The sequence below is a fragment of the Schizosaccharomyces octosporus genome, assembly GCF_000150505.1.
Source record: "Schizosaccharomyces octosporus yFS286 unplaced genomic scaffold supercont6.2, whole genome shotgun sequence".
NCBI classification, from domain to species: Eukaryota; Fungi; Ascomycota; class Schizosaccharomycetes; order Schizosaccharomycetales; family Schizosaccharomycetaceae; genus Schizosaccharomyces; species Schizosaccharomyces octosporus.
Window position 1 is genome coordinate 2331010 of NW_013185620.1, and position 19561 is coordinate 2350570.

The 19561-nt window shown below is 38.0% G+C and overlaps 10 protein-coding genes across 10 annotated transcripts; 3 read left to right on the plus strand and 7 right to left on the minus strand.

Annotated features, from left to right (window-relative positions):
• Positions 1–404: 404 nt before the first annotated feature.
• SOCG_00477 (FAD binding oxidoreductase) lies at positions 405–3137 on the minus strand. The gene has a single exon (XM_013162897.1). The coding sequence runs from the start codon at positions 2924–2926 to the stop codon at positions 2336–2338; it is 591 nt and encodes a 196-aa protein (XP_013018351.1). The 5' UTR covers positions 2927–3137; the 3' UTR covers positions 405–2335.
• SOCG_00476 (NADPH dehydrogenase) lies at positions 548–3287 on the plus strand. Its single transcript, XM_013162896.1, has one exon. It carries the CDS (start codon positions 977–979, stop codon positions 2126–2128), a length of 1152 nt encoding a protein of 383 aa, XP_013018350.1. The 5' UTR covers positions 548–976; the 3' UTR covers positions 2129–3287.
• SOCG_00478 (alcohol dehydrogenase Adh4) lies at positions 3084–5159 on the minus strand. The gene has a single exon (XM_013162898.1). The coding sequence runs from the start codon at positions 4811–4813 to the stop codon at positions 3482–3484; it is 1332 nt and encodes a 443-aa protein (XP_013018352.1). The 5' UTR covers positions 4814–5159; the 3' UTR covers positions 3084–3481.
• An 864-nt stretch (positions 5160–6023) lies between these two features.
• Positions 6024–6806, minus strand: SOCG_00479 (pantoate-beta-alanine ligase; the record flags this gene model as incomplete). Its single annotated transcript, XM_013162899.1, has 1 exon — positions 6024–6806. The coding sequence occupies one exon, from the start codon at positions 6804–6806 to the stop codon at positions 6024–6026; it is 783 nt and encodes a 260-aa protein (XP_013018353.1).
• Positions 6807–6914: 108 nt separating this feature from the next.
• Positions 6915–7715, minus strand: SOCG_00480 (3-methyl-2-oxobutanoatehydroxymethyltransferase; the record flags this gene model as incomplete). The annotated part of the gene is made up of 1 exon (XM_013162900.1): positions 6915–7715. The coding sequence occupies one exon, from the start codon at positions 7713–7715 to the stop codon at positions 6915–6917; it is 801 nt and encodes a 266-aa protein (XP_013018354.1).
• Positions 7716–8029: 314 nt separating this feature from the next.
• On the minus strand, positions 8030–10801 carry SOCG_00481 (acetylglucosaminyltransferase). The gene has a single exon (XM_013162901.1). It carries the CDS (start codon positions 10067–10069, stop codon positions 8999–9001), a length of 1071 nt encoding a protein of 356 aa, XP_013018355.1. The 5' UTR covers positions 10070–10801; the 3' UTR covers positions 8030–8998.
• Positions 10802–11219: 418 nt separating this feature from the next.
• SOCG_00482 (uncharacterized protein) lies at positions 11220–12570 on the plus strand. Its single transcript, XM_013162902.1, has one exon. It carries the CDS (start codon positions 11346–11348, stop codon positions 12219–12221), a length of 876 nt encoding a protein of 291 aa, XP_013018356.1. The 5' UTR covers positions 11220–11345; the 3' UTR covers positions 12222–12570.
• Positions 12507–17421, plus strand: SOCG_00483 (uncharacterized protein). Its single transcript, XM_013162903.1, has one exon. The coding sequence runs from the start codon at positions 12942–12944 to the stop codon at positions 14310–14312; it is 1371 nt and encodes a 456-aa protein (XP_013018357.1). The 5' UTR covers positions 12507–12941; the 3' UTR covers positions 14313–17421.
• Positions 14366–18219, minus strand: SOCG_00484 (ubiquitin-protein ligase E3). The gene has a single exon (XM_013162904.1). It carries the CDS (start codon positions 17837–17839, stop codon positions 14534–14536), a length of 3306 nt encoding a protein of 1101 aa, XP_013018358.1. The 5' UTR covers positions 17840–18219; the 3' UTR covers positions 14366–14533.
• A 305-nt stretch (positions 18220–18524) lies between these two features.
• Positions 18525–19448, minus strand: SOCG_00485 (40S ribosomal protein S3a). The gene has a single exon (XM_013162905.1). It carries the CDS (start codon positions 19390–19392, stop codon positions 18634–18636), a length of 759 nt encoding a protein of 252 aa, XP_013018359.1. The 5' UTR covers positions 19393–19448; the 3' UTR covers positions 18525–18633.
• Between the last annotated feature and the right edge of the window lie 113 nt (positions 19449–19561).

A 19561-nucleotide genomic window follows, 5' to 3' on the forward strand; every position in this document is an offset into this window, starting at 1 on the left:
CGAAAAAAGTAAAAATTTTTGAAACACGCTCAGTAATTGCTTTCAGTAGCAGTCTTGGAAAGATGAGTTAACTAGCTGATTCAGTTCCTATATGTCTATTTTCAATTGACCGTGAACGGTATTTTGATTTAGAAGCTTTTCTTCAAGCATTAACATACAAGGTTCAGAATACAAAGATGAAAAGTCAGTTTTCAATTGACATTGAATGTTTATAGTATATTGTTTTTGACGTTTATGGTTGCAGTGAAAATCTTTGTCGTTTTGTTTTTTTACTTCTACTCATTTTTCATGATAATGAAATTGTTTTCAAAAACCAGTCTTGAGTTCTAACAAGAGAGGGAGGAAAAATTATATTTTTTACTATAAAAATGAATAAGGAAAATAAAATGAAAAAGCTTCTATTGAATTAACTTGGTCTTTTACAAGCAAAAAAAACAAAAGAAATAAATAAATAAATATACTTGTATGGTTAACATCTAAGAAAATATCATGTAATGAAAACGTCACTACCTAGCTATTTATTTATTTTTACTGTCGTAAAGAATTATAGGAAAGCAACTTTAGTGAATTGTGAATTCAAAATTTACTACAGAGGTTTATTTCTTCATAGAACTCGTAGAAAAAGAAATGATTGTCTTATGGCCCTTTCTCAATCTCTATAATGTCTTCTTGTATGCTCATCAAAGACTGTGATTTTCAATTGGATTTCTAACACTTGGTATTTCAAAAAAGACAATGCGATAGGAAGATTAGAAAACTTTAGATGAAAATTCTTTTGCAATAGGATTCAAATCGACGAACGACGAATTCTCCATTGAACACTAGTTTTATACGGTATGCAGCCGCCACATATATTAGTCAAGTTTCGCCATAAGTACTTTTGATATGAATATCTACAGTAATCATTCTACCATCGTCTAAACATAAGTTTACAGCGGATTTGGCGGAGTTCAAAGTCTTGTTGGTTTATAGTAAAATGTCGAAAAGCAAATTGTTCGAAGCAATCCAGGTGGGGAACATGATTTTAAGGCACAGAATTGTACATGCTCCGATGACTAGATTGAGAGCGACTGACGATGGGTTCGTTACCGAATTGATGACCGAATATTATGCTCAAAGGTCATGTATTCCAGGATCACTGATAATTTCAGACGCAACATTTGTAGGAGAAAAATCTGGCGGGTACCCAAATAACCCAAGATGCTTCACAGAAGAACATGCGAGGGCTTGGACTCCAGTTACACGCGCTATCCATCGAAACAAATCTTATCTGTTTATGCAGCTATGGCCCTTACCCGGGGAAATTAAGAATGAATATAGAGAAGACGTAAAAAAATTAAAGGAGATTGCATACAACGATTGCCCTATGGATCCACTTGGCTTACCTGCCGGTGTCGAGTCCTTCGATACCGTTCAAGGAATAAACATTTACCAGAAAAAGTACGTCAGCAAAAAAGATATACAAGAGTATATTGATGACTTCGTAAATGCAGCTTTTTTGGCTACGAACGTCGCAAAGGCAGACGGGGTGGAACTTCATCAAGCCAATGGGTTTTTGTTGGACCGATTCGTTCTAGGTGGTTTTGGTAATGAATGTGATCCAGAGTATCGAGGATCGCTTGAGAATCGTTGTCGGTTTGCCCTGGAAGTTTTAGAGGCAGTTACTCAAGAAATTGGACAAGAAAGAGTTGGATACAGGATTGCACCGTATTCGGCTTGGGCAGAGCAAATCGACAGCAAAGAAACCCATACATATTTGCTAAAGGAGATTTCTAAGCGGTTTCCAAAGTTAGCCTATATTCATGCAATTGAACCGCGACAATATTGGAGTGGTCATATGAGGATAAAGTCCGAAGTAAATACATACTACCTACAACAATATTGGAAAGGACCGTTCATTACCGCCGGTGGATATACACCCCAGGCGGCTGTGGAAGCTGCAAACGAGCGAGATACATTAGTAGCCTTTGGCAGACAGTATCTTGCAAACCCGGATTTGGTATATCGTGTTGAACATAATTTACCTCTAAATCCTTACAAGCGCTCTTATTTCTACACGCCCAAAAGCCCAGTAGGCTACATCGACTATCCTTTTAGCCAAGAATATCTAACTCATGCAAAAACCTAAGAAGTGAGAATTCGGCATATGCATATGCATGTCACATTAAGAATTAATTTTATTGGGTGCCTTTTATATTCTTTGCTTTTTGTTAACCGGTTATAGACAACAGAATTGACTTGATAAAGACTGTCTAGAAAACCAAAAAAAGAAGGACCATTTCTATATACCCCAGTAACGATAACCATTTGAAGATGTATACCTCAATCATTCTGTCTACTTGCCGGGCAAAACTTTTTGTAAATGGAGCTTGTAAGCAGAGATATCAGTATCCACCTGAGGGTTTTTAAGGACATCGTTTGCCATGAATGAAGGCAATGCAGTCATTGCCAAAAACTCGTGAGCCTTATGAACAGGGAACAAAACATTGTCGATACCACGGCCATCAAAGAAGTTTCCGAATTCGTTGAAAGCCTCACAGGGAGCATTCCAGGTTGTGGAAAGCATGTAAGATTTACCATGCAAAAGACCACCTTTACCATAGTTCTTAGTTGGATTGGTATGAGAACGGCCGTCGCTTGCGAATAACTTTCCGTATCCTATAGTAAATACTTCGTCAATGTATTTCTTCAATGGCCAGGGAAGACCCATCCACCAGCCTGGGAATTGATAGATGACGACGTCTGAGGAAACAATTTTTTCAATCTCCTCTTCAATAACATAGCCGTTTGTAACAACTGTCTCATGAACAGTATGTCCTAAATCCGTCAAAGTCTCCTTGGCCACATTTTGTAAAGTTTCGTTCAATTTACCTTGGCTGTGGCCAAAAGGGTGAGCACCGTTAACAAGCAAAATTTTTAAACCCATTTTTCTATTTAAAGCAAACTACTGATTTGTAAAATTACAGTGGAGAGCTATAATAAGGGTATTCTGGAACGCGGTTGTCTTATAACTAGATGAGATGACAGCTTTGTTAAGTTGCTTATTCAGCAGTTGCTTATTCAGCAGCTCTTGGCAAATATTACTTTGGCGAATACTTTGATGTGTTTATTTACTTGTTTACATGTTTAATTTTTTCTTAACAAAAAAATAAAATAAAATTAGATTGCTTAGTTTTGGATGTTGCTAGAAATTGGCAATTTCTCAAAAGAAAAAACGATCGAATACTAGAGAATGCACAGGAATAAAAACAATGAGTAGATAAAGTGGAATAAAAGTATTATCGCTAATTGTGGGAAATATTGAAAAACAGTATATACACTGTAAGGTTGAAAAAATTAAAGGGACAACTGGTTTGACATATCTACAAAGAGAGAGGATAAAAAGAGCAAGAGAGAGTTGGATGCCTTAAAAACAACGCAAACGGCGAATGAATGAGAGAAAAAGGAAAATCCTGGGTCTAAAAATGAAAGGAGGTTTTGTCTAGTAGGCAGCAGCAAAGATGGACTTGACTTCATCCAGAGTAGGTTGAATGGGGTTAGTAGCACCACAAGCATCATTCATAGCATTTTTAGAAAGTAATTCAAAGTCTTTTTCAAAGACGCCCAAAGACTTGAGATAGGGCTTGATGCCCAATTGCTCATTCAAATCCCGAATCTTCTTGATAGCAGCTTGGGCTGTATGTTCTTTGCAGCCGAGTTGAAGTGCAACATCACCCAAACGAGAAGCGGCTCGGGCATCCTTGGAGTTAAACAACTGAACGTGGGGAAGCAAAACGGCATTGCAGATACCGTGGGGAATATTATAGAATCCACCCAGTTGATGAGCCATGGCGTGAACATAACCCAAAGAAGCATTGTTAAAAGCCATACCACCTAAGAATTGTGCATAAGCCATCTGTTTACGAGCTTTTTCGTCTCTGCCATTGTCGACGGCGCGCTTAAGATACTGGCCAACGAGTTCTACACACTTGAGGGCACAAGCATCGGTAATTGGGTTTGCAGCAGTTGAGACATATGCCTCAACAGCGTGGGTCAAAGCATCCATGCCGGTAGCGGCGGTTAAAGCAGGGGGAAGTCCGTACATGGTTTCAGGATCATTGATGGAGAGAATAGGCATTGTATGCTTGTCAATGATTGCCATTTTTATGTGTCGAGTTTCTTCGGTGATAATAGCAAAGCGAGTCATTTCACTAGCGGTTCCGGCCGTGGTGTTGATGGAAACCAAGGGTAATTGAGGCTTCAATGATTTATCAACGCCTTCATAGTCTGCAATTTTACCGCCGTTTGTAGCAAGCAAAGCAATTCCTTTGGCACAGTCGTGAGCGGAACCGCCACCGATAGAAACAATAGAATCACAGCCGAATTCCTTAATGAGCTTTAATCCATCCGTAACATTGGTTACTGTTGGGTTGGGTTGCACACCATTGTAAATGTGGACAGTAGATCCACGTTCTTCCAACAGTGTTTTGACTCTATCGCAAAGACCAATTTTAATGATACCAGGGTCAGTTACAATAAGAATTTTCTTGTAGCCGCTCAATTTGATTTGATTCGCACCCTCGACAAGACTACCTTTTCCAAACAAGTTGAAGGAAGGAACGTAAAAAGCACTAACAGGAGAAGATCTGCCGGGAGTACTGGTGGAAAAGGAGTTGCAGGCCAAAACCTTGGTAAATGAGTTTTTCGTTTGAGAGCGACATGCTTTCCAAGACAAAGCTCTAGAAAAAGGTCTCGCCGAGGAAATAGAGTGAATGGAGCGAACGCTGCTTTTCAAAGAGGGCTGCACACGAGAAATCCAAGGACGAATAAGCATGATCAATAAGTAGGACCTAAGTCTTCAAAATCTCGAGTTTCTTTTGAGTTTCTTTTTCGAACAAAGTCTGAAATCTCAAGTTTTTGTTTTCTTTCAAGCTATAAATCTCGTAGACGAACAGCAATCAACAAAACTTATGAAAAACGCACCAAAAAAAGCTTGCACTTTTGTTTCTTTTTGCGATTTCTTTTTTAAAAAATCAAACTTGTTTCTGAATGGAAGTTCCAAATATCAAAAGAACCAATCAGATATACAAGGACAGAGCGAGTTTTCCAGGTGAAATGTATATGGCTAAAGATATTGGTGGGTTAGTGAGAACAAATATAAACCATTCATCTCCATGATTTACCTTAAGATTCAGGTGGAGAATGATCTGCGAAAGTTAAAATTTTCTCGGTTCTCAAAGTACGGTCCAATCATAGTCCAAATCAGAGATTGACGTAAAGAGATTTTTGTAGATCATTTGTATTGTATATGGTAGAAACCCATAAATATCAAAGTTTATAGACAAAGAAGGACGCAGTTTATTTCTTTTCTTTTTTATTCATGTTAGCCCAAAGCAAAAAGCGTAAAGACGCTTTTTTCCAACGTAAATCCATTTTTTTCTCTTCCCAGATATAAAATTTTCATTGTGGATCATAGATCTGCAATGATCGTCACTTAGATCCCCCGACTGATAATTTCAAAGAAGGTTCCCTTTCACTGAATGATGCTATGTCGCCTTTTGAAAATTCCCATGATTGTATAATATGATTATATAATTTAATATTATATAATATTGTAATAAATGGTCCACATTAGAAGTTGGAAGGAGAAAACAAACCCGAAAGAGATGTAAAGCATTGAAAAGTAAAAAACATTCTAGTCATTCTCATACTTGCACGTTTAGTGTTTGTGTTTGTGTTTGTGTCTTTTTTTTTTTTTTTTTTTTTTTTCCTTTCCTTTCCTATAAACACTTACTGAAAATCGTTCATAGTGATCATGGATTTCATAGCATTTGTGTTTCTGACTACACTGATTATAACAAATCATTTTTCATTCATTTTCTTTCCCTAGCGTAATGAATAAATTATAGAATCCTGTAATTTTTTTTTTTTTTTCATTATTTTATGCTCCGTTAAAGATCTTGATATTGAGTAAATTTCACTCGTCGTATTTTCTTCTTCATTCACTCTAATGCATCTCATCAACATTCATTTTCGTTCACTATTTATTGGCTTGGGATATCATATTGGGTGTTGATTTGGATATTATCGATTAATCTTGCCTTGCCCAGCCAAGCTGCAGCGAGTAAAACCATACGCTTGGTATCGTGGTTGCAAGATTCGAGAGTATCTGCATCACGAATCTCAATTTGATCAGGAATAAACCCAAATTTGCGCAATTCACTATCGCACACTTGAAGCAAGGTAGCAAAGTCTCGATGACCTTGGTCTATTTTCCTCACCACTCCAAATAATACTTCATACAGATTAGGGGCAACCTCGAGTTGTTCTTGCGTCAAATATCCATTTCGAGAACTCAAAGCCAAACCATTTTCGTTACGAACTGTCGGAACGCCGATGATCTCAATGCCAAAATCCAAATCATGTACCATTTTCCGTAGAATCGCCAATTGCTGGAAATCTTTTTCGCCAAAACATGCTACATCCGGTTCTACTATGTGAAATAATTTGCTTACAACCGTAGTCACACCACGAAAATGTCCTGGTCGACTAGCACCCTCCAGCATTTCAGATAACTTTGGAGTCTCCACGAAGGTGATCCCTGTAGAACCAGTCGGGTATAATTCTTGTACTGTTGGTGTAAAAACTAAATCGACGTTTAATCCCTTTAGCTTTTCATTGTCCTCTTCCAAAGTCTGAGGATAAGCATTCAAGTCGTTTTGGTTATTGAATTGCATAGGATTGACGAAAATGCTAACCACAACTTTTGTTCCATATTCCTTTGCCTTTTTTACTAATGTTAAGTGACCCTCATGCAAATTGCCCATTGTGGGAACAAACGCGATCTTTTCTCCTTGTTGTCGCCATAATCGGACTTGTTCCCGTACCAAAACTTTTTTTCCTTCGATAATCATTCTTTAACTTTTAATTCTATATCAATAGGTGTGTTCTTTTGCTGGATAAAGCCCTTCTTTAACTTCTTGCATGTATAGTCGGACGGCAGCTCGTATGTCGCCGGCTCCGCTCAGGAAGTTTTTTGCAAATCGTGGAACTCTTCCACTAGAAATGCCCAGTGCATCATGCATGACAAGAATTTGACCATCAGTATATTTACCGGCACCAATTCCAATAGTCGGGATGGAAACAGATTCTGAAATTTTTTGTCCTAATGCCTCAGGAATGCATTCGAGCACCATGGATTGGGCTCCAGCTTCCTCTAATTGTTTCGCAGCTTCCAATATTTTACTAGCGGCTGTTTCATTCCTTCCTTGTACCTTGAAACCTCCGTAAATATTCACGGCTTGAGGAGTCATTCCAATGTGTCCAGAAACCGGAACTGATCTTTGCGTCAACTTCCGGATCGTTTCGTAAACCCAGCTTCCGCTTCCTTCCACTTTAACTATATTAGCTCCAGATCGCATGAGAGAAGCCGCGTTTTTGCATGCATCATCCGTGTTGCTGTAACTCATGAATGGCATGTCAGCCATGATTAGACTGTTGGGTGCGCCACGTCGGACGCTTCTAGTGTGGTATGCAATGTCAGAAATACTAACGGGTATAGTCGATGTATGCCCTTGAGCAGCCATTCCTAGCGAATCTCCAACCAACATAACAGGCATTCCCTGTTCCTCAAACAACCTCGAGAAACTGGCATCGTAGGCAGTTATACATGCAAATTTTTCTTTAGCAAGCTTCCATTGACGAAGAACAGAAGTGGTGACCGGTTTCGTCAGCATGATTAATGAATCCTCCTAAGAAATACAAATTATAGGCACTAACTTTGAAACTTGATTGTAAACAAATTTTTTTCTCTTTTTTCTACAAAAAGGAAAATGAAAACGTTCACTACAGAGGATTTTTTTGAAGAATAACCTAAATTGGTATGGAAAAGAAATATTTTCGGGTAAGGTACTACTGTGCGAAAATACTTGGAATCGTAGAATTCGAAAATTTAAGAACAGAAGAGAAAAGAAGCAAAACGAAAATGAAAACGAAAAGAGAATGCTATTATTTCCTAGCTGAGAGGCTATAAGAGAAATTCTTTTGGTTGTGGCCTTGGAGTGTAAAGTTTGTCATAAAAATAAGCTCATTAGTGGTACAAAGACATATTTGATAAAACGCTTTATGGAATTGAAATGGATATGCCAAAAAAAGTTTAGCTTTTAATGAAGGAATTCATGTTGGGAGAAGTAACACAATATCCTCTCGCCGCAAGTTTCCAACGTACGTGCTTAGTACAAAAGGAATTCTTGTACCTGATGAATGTAAAAACTGGCGGCATTTGATGGGTCAGCCATGATTGTATATTGTAGGAAAAGGCAATACACTATTAGACTCTACACCGCTAGCAGAGGTATTGTATCAGCTTGTAATTTGTAGAATAAAAACTTGGATGGTCTCGAGTTAAGTAAAACAAAAGATGCAAAGGATGAATAGATAGATGTGTATATTAAGAAAGATCAATTCGTATTTGATACACAAAGCCAGACAGAAAGCTCTTTTACGAAGAAGCAAAATGAATGACAATCATTTCAAAAAGGAAAAACAACATTATGGGATTCAGGACTAGAAAGGAGGATCCAATTATTCTCTAAAGTACCGTCAACAAGTAATTCACAAGAACCTGTCTGTAACAAAACTTGAATGGACACACGACGGACTTTTTGTGAATCGGTCACATTCGCTATAGCTTTCGCGCTCGTTTATAATTTTTGTTTACTGAAAGGTGGAGATGCAGCATATACGTAATGTAATTCGGAAAAAGGGAAATTAAAGACAAACTCCAAAAGAAAAACAAAAAAAATTGTGGACAAGTTGAAAGTTACAAGATAAGTGCCATGCATTCTTTTTTTATGTGTAAAAGTTGAAAGAATCATAAAACATTCTATAAAGATTAACAAGTAGATAGATCTAACAAACTTGGGTGGGGATCCATGTTGGGAAAAACGAGTAAGCGAACAAACAAACAAACGAAGGGAAAGGAAGGACAAGCTAAGATGGGATAACTAATTAGAAAACGTTACCGAATTTGATATTGATGAAAGGCAAGCATTTCACCGTATGCGCGATACCATTCAGCAAAGTAGATGGAAGCAAATTCAGTACTATCAAATTGCCAAAATTTACCGTGAGCAGTTTTCAAATGACGATATTCTGGAGGAGAACACCAGACTCCGTTATAAAAAGGATCAACAGGGGTCCATGGAAACCAACCATGTTCCCCGAAAGCAACATTCAGTAAGCTTTGTTCCATCATACGAGCGTGATCGTATTTATAGGGATAAGCGCCAATTTTCAAGAGACGCTCAAAGTGAAAAAGACTAGGTCGGATGAGCATTAATCCAGCATTAAAATATCCAGTTGGTTCGGGCGGAATGAGATGATGTTCTCCTCTATCGTAAGTGGCAGCCAAAAGATAAGGATAGAAATCATCGATGGTTGCATTGTAGTCTTGAAAATCTTCCAAAAAAAAGTGAGACATTCCATCGTTTGGATTTCTGTAACGATGCTGATCGGATGGGATGGGGTTGGGTGGTTTGCCTTGAAAAGGAGTATCGAATATATCGTCGATGTTTTTTAGAGGCAAAATATCGCTATCAACGACGCATAGTTTATCGAACTGAGTTTGCTGGAAAATACGAAGCTTTGTAAACATGTGTTGGAAACGGTCGGTAATGTCGTTGGCCATGGAATCAAGGTCGAGCACCATGTCAGAAGGAGAAATGGGGTCGACGAGAAGGATGGAAGCGCCATCAGCCTCTAAACGGCGAATTTTCCATTCGTCAGTACCACGGAGAACCATAATGTGGATCGGATACTTGCTTTTCGTAACGGGGTGATACTTTAAACGATGAACAAGGACCCTAGTGGCATTAAAATATGGATCATCGTCAGAGGAGGAAGGAGTGAGTAATGCTAGAAATGTGTACTTTTTTGGATCGCCATGAAGCTCTTTGGATGCATGTACGGTGGTGGATGTTGCAGTGTGTATCGCACCATCGGGAGAGAGACGACTGGGATAGAAGGTGAATATACCAAAAATGAGTAGTACTGCTAAAAGGAGAGACTTGAAGCGGTGGAGAGGAACCATGATGAGAAGAGGTAGTAACAAAGTGAAATGAATGGCAACAGATAACAATTAAAACTTGAAACTTGAAAAATCAATTTTTTTGTTTATTTTAAATTTAAAGGAGGAAGAAAAGAAAAATACGACACCAAAATTGAAAACAAAGAGACAGACCGAGACAGAGAGAAAGAAAGAGACTCGAAAGAGTCTGCAACAGAAAATACCAGTCTGTTGTTGAAAGATTCGCTTCGTTCGTTTTTACTTGTGAATTCCACCACCACGTACACGCACATAGAAGGAAAAGCAGGAATGTATTCTTTTATTCTTATAATATTATATTCATACGTTGTTTAAGACGATATTTTTTTTTTTTTTAGTTGCAGACTCTTTCGAGTCTCTGTCTTTTCGCTCTCTCTGGTTGAATTCAATTACTCCAAGAAAAAGAAACTTATTGAGAGGTAAACGCTTTTACCAATCACTTTCAAACTTTTCTTTCCACATCTTGCAATAGAATCACATTCACTAAAAAAAATCAAATCAAATCAAATCAAATCATTTCATTTCATTCATATTCCACATTCCATACATTCAATTCATTCAATTCATTTTACCAAGACAAAAAAAAAAAAAAAGTCTTTACGCTTTCCCTCCGAGTTTCACATTACCGAATGTAAGAATAAAAAAATAAAAACAAATGACGGAATGTTGTTTTTGCATACGTCCTTGTGCGGCTCTTTATATAATATCCGGAGAATGACCACCATGGGTAAAACCAATTAAAACAAGGTTCCAGAAATATTTGAATCATACCTTGTTTATGACACCATATGAATCAATAAGGATGTTCGGCGTAACCTTTCGTTCCAGTCATCTGACTCATAAATCCAATAGCAAAACGGCCATGGCGAGACATTAAAAAAAAGGTTCGTTCATTCAAACTACGAACGGGTTTTGTTGGGGTAGAGGGAGATCTCCTCTTTTTTTGGTTCGAGGATAAATAAAAAATTAATATCCGAAAGCGGGGAAATCATGATTTGTCCTATTTGGTTTCCGTATCCTAATTCTTATCATTGTCGGATTGCCTATCGGTTGCCTTATGTTTGATAGTATATTGAGATAATCACATGGGCATCAAATTGGAGAGCCATAGAAACCTTATATAAGAAGAGGGTTTGGAGCAAAGAGTGCCAAACCTGTTCAAACTAAGGTTTGCATATAATCAGGCCTTCCCCTCCTTTAATTAAGTGCTGTCGTCCTGTCGTAGACCTTGTTGATTTCGACATTGAATCTTGTTGACAAAATGATAGCATCTTCTTGGCTGATATCTTTAGCCACCGCTTTTTTAGGTGTCTCTTCCGTAGCTCATGCTCAAACCTTAACTTATACGAATGCCAATACAAATATTAGTAGACAAGCGCCCATGGTCATGAATATGACCTTTGGTGATTGTACACCATATGGACTACCAGTGAACAATGTCGTCTATGACATTCAATACGGACTAGAGGGTGTCTTTTCTCGTGATTGGGGCTATGTTCAAAAAGCGATTCAAGAAGGCAAGTATTTAGATGCCGTGGCCGCTGCCAATATGGTTAGCCCAGATGGAGGAGTTGCTAATTTGAACTACAACTCCATTATCGATATGATCGGTCGGGAAACCGATGAAGAACAAATTGAATCTTTACAATGCTTGAAAAAGTTGATTGATCAAAAACATAATCGTATCGAGACTCTGATGGCCGAACCGAACCCTACTCACCATCAACGTTTTCGTGATACTTTAGATGCCTCTATCGACCGACTCAACTCCTCCACTCACAAGACCAAGCGTTTTAATGACCCTTGGGGAAGCGTTCGCAACGTTGGTGGTTGTTACGGTAGCCATGCCGCTGTCCGTAGAGATTGTGGTCAAGCCATTTCTGGTGCTACTTCCGGCACCATTATACTCCCAAGTCATGACTCTACCATGAATGCTTATGGTAGTTGCTTTTTGACTGCTAAAAGTGGAACTGGTGCTAATCTCCAGATTCCTGGATGGGGTCCCAAGAATGACGGTTGGATGATCTTTTGGAATTGTTTCGACAGAAACAATGATGGTTCCGTGGGTAGCGGTACTGTATATGATTACAGTTATGAAATCAAGGTTTGTGTCAGTGATCGTGCAAGTGGTTGTTGAAAAGTTGAACAAGCAAAAAAAAAGAAAGAAAGAAAAAGAAAACAAAAACAAAAATTAATCTCATCATAGAAACCAGCCGCAAATTTTCTTTAATACACTCCTTACACTCGTTTTACAAACCCTTTCTCTCTTTACTCTCTTTATATCGTCTTTCTTTTACTACTTTTTCTTTTTTGGTACCATGATCCTTACTGTCAAAGAATCTTTTCTATTTCCCTTTTTTTTTTGATCTCTCTGATTCTATCGTTAAAAAGCTTTTTTATAGAAATGAAACTCATCTATATCCTCCATTTGTTTCACTTTGTCTTGTCAACATCCTTGTTATAATAAAAATAAGAATGATAATTATAACAAACAAGAAGAATGATGGTGATGCATGGAAATGAATATAAACATGTAATTTTTTATTTTTGTTTATAAAAATTTCCAATGTAAATAAACCATGTACCACGTCATTTTCGGTTTGTTCTCTCAAATCCTCTCCGATTTCGCTTCTCTGCACCTTACTTTCGTCACCATGTAGGTGGATACATATATAGATATATATATCTATATATCTATAAATCTATTAAAAGCTTAAGCTGCTATACTTGAATAGACCAGACGCGTAGTAATACAAAGGATTTTTCATGGAAAAGTAATTCTACTCCTACTTTTCTTTTTCTTTTTTTCGGTTTGTCTTTCTTTTCTGTCGCTCAACGTCCTCAGCATCATTCCATCATGCTGCTGTCTTGCGGTTTGAGTATCCTGCTATTTGCAGGAGCATGCGTTGCCTCTGTACCAGATCAGAATTTAAATGCTTTCATCGATGACAAGTCAAAATGTCCTTCTAATTCCAACCAATCTCCTGTACGATTCGAAGACAAGATGGTTTTCTTACCGGTCAATAAGACTCATCAGGCGTTCTTTTCTTTAGAGTATATCATACCTAACAACGATCCTGACCATGAACCAGCTTACGCAGATATTATCCAAAAATCAAACTCCAACGGAACCGTTCACTACAGTATCCTTAAGCTTCAAGATTTATTTCAGGGTTTAAAACATAGTATCGATGGAAACGACGATTATAATACCCTTAAAAATTCAGTAACCCAGGGATTTTTGGATCACGGTTTCATCAATAATTATGATCTCAAAGCCATAGTAGGTCCAAACCATTTCAAGAGAAACATCACAAAGCCCTGCACAGTCTTTTTTTTTGGCTATCAACAAATTGAGCCAACTGATTGCAACCCGTTGCCGATAATTCGTTTTGATTATAATTCTTATGATGAACTATTCACCAAATCCGAACATACTGTTTTTGTTGGTTTATCAGTTGTTACTAGCCTCATTGGGTTGTATTGGCTTCTTCGATGTCTTTGGAGACCTAAAAGTCTTTCGTTTACTCAATTCCTTCTACTTGTTTGGTATTCTGCGTTTCTCGTCAATCATCCTATAAAACGGACATTTTACTCGGATGAGATCCTTTCCAACCGTGATATTTCTGTTCTCCTCCCAATTTTTTCTTCCCTTTTTGGGGATGCATTTGAACGTCCGTTGTTTAATTCGCTTGTCTTGGCTTTAACGTTAGGAATGGGCTATCTCCGACCTAGCTCAAAAAAATTGGTTTTCTTGATCCTTTTTTTAAACTGGATACAATCATTGTTTATCTTCTTTGCTCCTTTGATGTTTCCTGTTCTTGACTTCAAAGATTCTGCTATCGCATCAGTATTACAATTTGCTTGGAAATTGTTTAACTTATATTATATACCTTTCCTTCTGACTATCCGAATGGCTGTGGTTTACCGAATGCATTGTAAACATGCTTACTCTCACGGTGATCAATATACAAAAGCTAAAAGATTCGTTTCTCTCGTTTTTCTTTCTATATTTGTGAGTATCGTTATTTATGTTCATTATGCCCCATTCTATAATACTTCACGTGAGGTCCTAAAATGTATCGTCGGTACTCTATTTTTTCAAATCCTTGCCTATTGCTTCAGCAGTTATAACAATTCAGGATATGGCTACAAAGAAAAACATTTAAAAAATCATATCCCAACATACAAAGATGATCCTGAAATGAACTTGTCTGTTTATGAATAAACTAAACACTCTTACCATGCTTTTTCGTTTAATAAAGCCATTATATTACTGTCCTCTATACCCATTTTGCTAAACATTGACTTATCACAGGTCTATAAATACATAAATAGTATAAAGAAAGCCTGTATCTTCTACCAAAGTTCCATCTTGTGGTAAACCTTGATTTCCCAAAAACTTTTTATATAGTACGAATAAATAATATACAACCTTCAAGCCTTTGCTTACGCAAACAAAGTCTGTATGTCTTCCAAAGATTGAACTTGTTGTTCTTCCTTGGACATCCCAAGCGTTCCCGCAATAAATTTTTTGCGTTCTTGAACCTTCAACATTCTTTCCTCCACGCTGTCTCGAACGATAAAACGAGTTACAACAACCTGCTTTTCTTGTCCCAAACGATAAACACGGTCAATGGCCTGAGATTCCACTGACCAGCTCCACCAAGGATCCATCATCAATACATGGTTTGCACAAGTCAAGTTCAAACCAAGCCCACCAGCTTTGAGCGATATGTTGAGAACATTGATTTCTGGATCATTACGAAATTGTTCTAATGACATAGACCTTTGTTCCTGAGACATTCTGCCGTCGAATCGAGAGTGTTTTATTCGCAGTGTATTGAAAATTTCCCCTATGTAATCCAAAAACCCAGTAAACTGCGAAAAAATGACAATCTTATCGGAGGAAGGATTGTTCAGTACTTTTTGAATGTACTCCAAAAGTACTAATACTTTGATGGACTGATATCGGTTCCAATGATTCCACTGTAAACTTTTATCCTTCAGCGTAAGACCTGTAGATGAGATTTCTCGTGGCTCATACACATCGTCTGCTTCAAAAGGCTGACGGCAAGTATGACAAAGTGGAGGAGATATATCCCTCTTTTTCTGGTATTCTATGTGATCCTTTAAGCAACCCCGACAACAGACATGTTTGCATTTTAATACCACAGGGTTTTGAATGGGTTCAGAACAACAAATTGGGCATTCTGGAGCGAGAGTATTTAAACTATCCATGTCAGGTATTTCTCTAATATAATCCGGGACCGATGTTTTCTTCGATGCAAACATCCAAACTAATTCATGCAATTCATTTGAGTTAATATCTTGTTCTACTTCGTTGTCTTTTTTTTCAACCGCTTTGGGCAAAAGTAAAGGATGACAACAAGCTTGTCGAAGTCGCAATAGTAAACCTAAAATCGCGGTATAATTCTTAAACAACGTCCCTGTAGCAATACTTTCATGAACCCTGCTTTTCGCTTTCACATATAAGGAATCATATATTCGCCGTTCTGCTTCTGAGAAATCCAAATATATGGTATCAATTGTGCGATCGGGCAAGGAAACTATAGGATTTCCACTGATGTCTTTCGTTTCTTTTGTTCTTCGTAAAACGAGTGGTTCAAGGATAGATTGCACCACATTCAAGGCTTTTAGTATGTCCTTTGCCTCATATGGTACACTAACGAATGTACGCCAATAATTATAATTGCACCATGGTTCTATCTGTAAAAATTTGATTATACTGTACAGATCATCCAATTTGTTAACGATTGGCGTTCCCGTAATTACCCATCGATTCTGAGCTGATATTGCATAACATGCTTTGGCAGTTTTACTGCTCGGATTTTTAATTGAATGACCTTCGTCCAGAATTACCCGGTGCCAGTGAACAGAAAACAACCCACACGTATCAGACGTGTTGGAAGACTCTGAAAGTAAAACGCCATAGCTAGTAATAACCAAATCGGGAGCGCTTTTGGTAGCAGCAAGACTTTGCAAATTTATGGAAGTATCTGAACCATAATATACCAATATTTTGAATGAGTTAGCACCAGAAACTTTCACTGCCTCGGATTGCCACTGATCCAACAAAGACATGGGTGCCACTACCAGAGTCGTCTTCGCTGCTTTAGGAAGATTATTAGAGAAAGGATAATTTTCTACTGGTTTCTCAACAATATCGGAACTTCTCCTAGCATGAACTAAGGCAAGCATTTCAATAGTTTTTCCCAGACCCATTTCGTCAGCTAAAATTCCACCACGATGATAAGGGGTCATTGAAGGAAAAACTAACGTAATATCACCAGTATAGAGATTTACGAAAAAACGATGGGGTTGTTCGTCCCTAGTAAAATTATAATCTTCGGGAGACAACCCAGGGTCCGTAGGAAACAAAAATTGACTCCATAGTGGATGCAGGTTTGAAGATGTTTCTGATTCAGCATCACCCTTTTCTCTTTGACACATCCAATAAAGTGCCTGTTTTTGGTATTCTCGTAAATCTAGATTGAATCCTTCAGGAATAGGATGAGAAGGGAGATTTGCTTCGTTTAAGCGAGTCCGATCGTATAGGGTACTTAACTGTTCACTAACAATATCATCATCTTCAGCAACATCAGAAGTGGAGTTTTCAGAAACCGCCGTATTTGCTAAGGATGATGAGGATAACAAAAGATCGTTTATTTTCACGTTTGATCCTGCAGCAGAATTCTCAGTATAAGGCTCTAATGCTATCCAACTAAGTAAACGAAGTAAATGGTCTCTTTTGTTTTGGGTATCTATAAAAGCAGCTGGGTCATCTTCAATGAAACCAGTTTTCGCCGAAAACGGAGATTGGTTTAACGATGTGTGAGAAATATCAAGAAAACAATAAATCTGAAGTGTAACATTGCTTCCTAAATGTAGGAAATCATCAGCATAAATACAACTCGCTTCGAAAGACCACAGCTTTTGAGACATCAAAGTACATAACACCTGAGCATTCTCTGAAGGAAGCTTTCCAATCTCTTTGTGATCAGCATTAAAGAATCGTATAGAGTTGGTATATGTTGAACCTGATGAATTGTTAGTCTTTGAACGCTTTCTCGAACTCCGATATTGAGTTTTCGTAGGAGCTTTTTGCCGTTCAAGATACACACGTTCACCAGCTTGTAAAATATTAGATCCGGATACAACTGAATACGCTTCGACACCAAAGCAGCCAATGTATTTGCGAACTCGATTAGATTTAGTTAAAAATGAAAAGGATGTAAGAGAAGCATTCCTAGGTGAGGGTCGTGAAGTATTATTATGTTTAGACTGCGTAGTTAAAATAGGAAAGTCATCCATCTCAGACGTCGGAGTCTCGTTCTCTTTTAGTCTCCTAGCGGACTCATTCTGTTCAGAACTTTGCAACGCAGGAGATGTTCCAACATTTTCAGTTAAAGTTCCATTTAAGGAATTATCGTAGAAAACGTTTATAGCGGTTTCTACATCTCCATTAGAGGCTTCGTAAAGATCTTTCATTGTACTTTTAGATACAACTTCTTCACCCAATATTGACCATATACTTGACTCAAAGGGATTAGGAGATTTTACTTCCACATCGTCTTTATTAACCGATTCCTGCGTATCCTCAGGATTACCCATTGTTCCTACGAAAGAAGCTGGAGGTTCTCCTTCTTCTTCAAAGAAGAAACGAGGGGGAGATTCTTGTTCATCTTTTGTTTCACTTATTAGGCCATTATTTCCGCCGGGACTTCGTTTCATAGTTTTCACCGCTTTAAAACAAAGAAAACCCAGCAAGAATCAATATAAATTTAGTTGCTATTCAATGAAAACAAGAATTTATTATAAACAACCAAAGGTAAAAAAAAAAAGAAATTGAATAGCAATTAAAAGCAGAAACGATCGCACCGATTGTTGTATAGGTTATTATGGTCGTGCAGTATATGAATCATTAGAAAAATGAGAAGCAACGAGAGTGTGTAAATTTTTTAGCACATCGACTTCCAATGAATATAATTAATAGATTTGATTGACTACCTAAACAAGACCGATTAATTAGTCCAGCGGTGCTATGTTTGTTAAAAGGCAACTTCTGTTTGCTTCCCCCATATTGGATACTCTAACAAAGACTCACTAAATAAGTCAAGATTTTACGAATTGGCTAATATTAAACAGTGAATCTTTTGTTGCATTGATTTCAAATTTTCAATCAAATCAGGACGGTCTTAAAACCGATCCACATGAAGGAATTCATCTACTTTTAGCCTGGTTACAATTTATTAAAATCTTGGAATTGGATATCAACTATTTTAAATATCCGCCAAAAAGTTGATTACCTGGAAGCGCTTGACTAAGAAAATTACTCACCTATATAACGTTGCTATTACAAAAGCCAACGATCAAGACTACTTGCTATGATGTTTAGTTAAATCAAATAAAACCTAATAAAGCTTTCTTGTTTTTACGCTAAAATCATTATAGCTCACTACACCCTTACGCGGGTTACACGACAAGCACGTATACAACCAAAAGATCACACTTTTTTATTAAGAACTTTAAACAGACTCCAAAGGAGCAACATCACTGACGACCTTGGTACCAACGTCTTGAGACTCACCGTGTTGTTCAAGTAGTCTTTGAGCATCGTGTCTGGGAGACTTCAAGATCTTGACCTTGCGGACGAGGACGTTTTGCAAGGGGTAGATTCCGTGAGTAGCCTTCTCGATGGCACGGCCAATGACTTCAGGCATCAACTTTTGAACAAGCTCCTTCAAAGAGCAAGAAGCAGTTTGGTTTTGGATGACCTGGAACATCTTTTGACGGATAGCACGGATTTGAGAGGATTGAGCATAAGTAGCCTTCTTGACTTGGTTGGCGCGGCGGCTAGTGAAACCGATAACGAAGACACGGCAAAGGTAGCCATCAGTAGTCTTAACAGTTTGGTCGGCTTCAATAGTGGTTTGCCACTTACGGACAAGAGAGCGCAACTTGTCGGAAGTCAAGCTGAGACCGTTGAAGCTGGTAAGGCAGTTCTTGCCTTGCACATCTTCAACGCGAAGTCTAACCTTACGGAAAGAGTGTTCCTCATCCTTTTGAAGGTCAGCAAGGGAGACCTCCATACAACGTCCCTTTAAGGCATCGTTGGCATTCTTCAAACCGGCAGTACGGTTGACAAGGGTCTTACCGACGTTCTTGACTTCGAAGAAGGCAGGAGCCTTGATTTCGTACCAATCCTTACGGGCAAAAGGATCAACGGCACGCTTTTTAATTCCCTTCTTTCCTTTCGAAAGTCTTTTATTTTTACCAACTGCCATTGCGTTTTGGTGTTAGAAAGAACTATGCTCCTTCTGTCCTGACAAGAAGCACTGGTGTGACTGCTTTTTTGGCAACACAAGAAATGTCACACCCCAAAACACTTCGTAATAAAAAATGTAAACAAAAAAATGTAAAATAAATAAATAAACTTTCGAAAAAAAAAATATA

Bases quoted from the DNA above. Each gene is read 5' to 3' on its own strand.
- SOCG_00476 (XM_013162896.1), top strand. From the start codon at position 977: ATGTCGAAAAGCAAATTGTTCGAAGCAATCCAGGTGGGGAACATGATT.
- SOCG_00477 (XM_013162897.1), bottom strand. From the start codon at position 2,926: ATGGGTTTAAAAATTTTGCTTGTTAACGGTGCTCACCCTTTTGGCCAC.
- SOCG_00478 (XM_013162898.1), bottom strand. From the start codon at position 4,813: ATGCTTATTCGTCCTTGGATTTCTCGTGTGCAGCCCTCTTTGAAAAGC.
- SOCG_00481 (XM_013162901.1), bottom strand. From the start codon at position 10,069: ATGGTTCCTCTCCACCGCTTCAAGTCTCTCCTTTTAGCAGTACTACTC.
- SOCG_00482 (XM_013162902.1), top strand. From the start codon at position 11,346: ATGATAGCATCTTCTTGGCTGATATCTTTAGCCACCGCTTTTTTAGGT.
- SOCG_00483 (XM_013162903.1), top strand. From the start codon at position 12,942: ATGCTGCTGTCTTGCGGTTTGAGTATCCTGCTATTTGCAGGAGCATGC.
- SOCG_00484 (XM_013162904.1), bottom strand. From the start codon at position 17,839: ATGAAACGAAGTCCCGGCGGAAATAATGGCCTAATAAGTGAAACAAAA.
- SOCG_00485 (XM_013162905.1), bottom strand. From the start codon at position 19,392: ATGGCAGTTGGTAAAAATAAAAGACTTTCGAAAGGAAAGAAGGGAATT.